The sequence below is a fragment of the Cupressus sempervirens genome, chromosome 3 (genome assembly GCF_028749045.1).
Source record: "Cupressus sempervirens isolate cs-2001-9-10 chromosome 3, ASM2874904v1, whole genome shotgun sequence".
Classification (NCBI taxonomy): Eukaryota; Viridiplantae; Streptophyta; class Pinopsida; order Cupressales; family Cupressaceae; genus Cupressus; species Cupressus sempervirens.
Genome location: NC_143120.1, coordinates 281317318 through 281319179, shown reverse-complemented (window position 1 = coordinate 281319179; position 1862 = coordinate 281317318). Strand labels below are relative to the sequence as shown.

At 33.2% G+C, this 1862-nt stretch overlaps 1 protein-coding gene across 1 annotated transcript; it reads right to left on the bottom strand.

The window, feature by feature from the left end:
- Positions 1–303: 303 nt before the first annotated feature.
- LOC149566029 (uncharacterized) lies at positions 304–1064 on the bottom strand. The gene is made up of 2 exons (XM_089817327.1): positions 837–1064; positions 304–700 (listed from the first exon to the last, which is right to left on the bottom strand). The coding sequence occupies exons 1-2, from the start codon at positions 1062–1064 to the stop codon at positions 368–370; spliced, it is 561 nt and encodes a 186-aa protein (XP_089673453.1). The 3' UTR covers positions 304–367.
- Between the last annotated feature and the right edge of the window lie 798 nt (positions 1065–1862).

Sequence of the window (1862 nt, the reverse complement as noted above, 5' to 3'; positions counted from 1 at the left end):
GCTAATATATCTCAAACATTACAAAGAAATAAATGCTTATATATGACAAACATTACCAATTACTGAGAAACATGAAACCAAAACTCCTTGAAAAATGTGATAATTTAATTAGGAAGGTCTTAATAATGTTAGTTGACTTTCGAGTTCCAAAGTGACAACCTTTTCAAACTTATCACCCACCATTTCATGCTCACGTATCTTTATAAGAATATATTCAATTCAACTATATGTAAGGCTAAGAGTTTGTTCAAACCGATTTGAACAGAGAAAGAACCCCAATTAGTTAATGTAATGCACCGAAATTTGACCATGTTTATCTGAAAATTAAAACAAATTCTACTTCCTTGTAATCATTCACTAAGAAGTCTTATTCACCATCATAAAAATTTAGCAGGAATGAACCTTTGCACCTTGGACATTCGAGATCTAGACTACCTACCATGAAATACATCAAACATGTGGGACACCCAACAAGCCTCATAGTGCACTCAACTTCTTCAGAAATCTTATCATCAGCATTTCTATTGTCATCAGTAGTTTTCTTGTCTGAGTTGAGAAAATCTGATGAAGATAACTTCAATTTCAGGTCTATCTTTTCTTCTTCATCAATAGAGATAAATTTTGATATATTCTGAATGGAGGAGAGCTTGGAGATTTTATGTCCGGTTCCTTCTGAATTCATATAATACACTTTTCCAGTCTGCATCACATGATTAACATTCACAGTTTAAGAACACAATACATGAATTCTACATAGGGTGGAAAAACAAAACAGATTGTAAAAGAAGAAATTTGAATGAGACTTATGAAGGAAAAGAGTTAATTGAGAAATGGACCTTCAAGTCTAAGCACTTTTCCCAACAAGGAGGAAGACACTGACTTTCACCCAGTTCCAGGAGATCAACTTCCATTGATGAAGATGGTGAAGTTTTTGTGCTCCTTCCCAGCAGATCAAAAGTGGGTTGATTTTTCTGGTTTTGTATATGTCCAAGCATAAGCTCTACTGCTTTCTTCTCATCTTCACCCCATGAATTGGGCTTCTTGTCAAATCTCTCAACAGCCATATTTCTTCAAGTACTTCAAAAACCTGAATGAATGATACCTGTGATGAGTGTATATATATAAATAAGCCTAGAAAGATACAGAATTAATGAAAATTAAGCTATGTATTACGTAATATTAAGGAAAGAAGCTGAAAAAGTGGACGGGATAACTATGGTAGTTATTGTGCGCTGACAAACATGGTATTCGATTTAGAGGCCAGGGAAGAACATGGATTAGGTCAAACTTTGGCGTAATAAATTTGAAGGCTTGTAGATTTATTTTAATACATTAATAATGAGACATATGTTGTTTTGTCCCCATTTTATGTCAAGGACTTAGTTTTATTTACATATATCAGTAGTTATATATTTAACTTGAGACATGTAAGCTCATGGCTTTCCCACCGAAGTAGTTGACTTTAAGCAATTGTATTTTAATTGGGACTTCTCAACTGTCCATTTATGTTTCATGGTTTTTTAGTATTGTTGACCAACTTCTCTGTTAGCAATAACGTTGGGTGCAAACTGCCTTGGAAAAGAGTCCGAATTTGTTGATATGCGTACCGTTTTTCAATTCTTGCGGCGTATTGCATTGTAAGTGTGCCTGGAATTCTCGACTGATATAAATAGATTTTTAGCTTCGTTTTGAACTCTAAAATTACCTGTTAAAAATTATCATATGGGCCAGATTGATTCATCTTTTAAGAATAATAGTAAATTATTATTTTTATCTTATAAATTTAAAATGCTTTACTTTTTTGGAGTGGGCTTTTTGCCATTTTGAAATTGTACATCTTCTATAAATAACAAGTGGCAGAT

Coding starts and splice junctions, on each gene's coding strand:
- LOC149566029 (XM_089817327.1), bottom strand. CDS start 1,064: ATGGCTGTTGAGAGATTTGACAAGAAGCCCAATTCATGGGGTGAAGAT. Junction 701..836: donor AAAAGTGCTTAGACTTGAAG/GTCCATTTCTCA, acceptor CATGTGATGCAG/ACTGGAAAAGTGTATTATAT.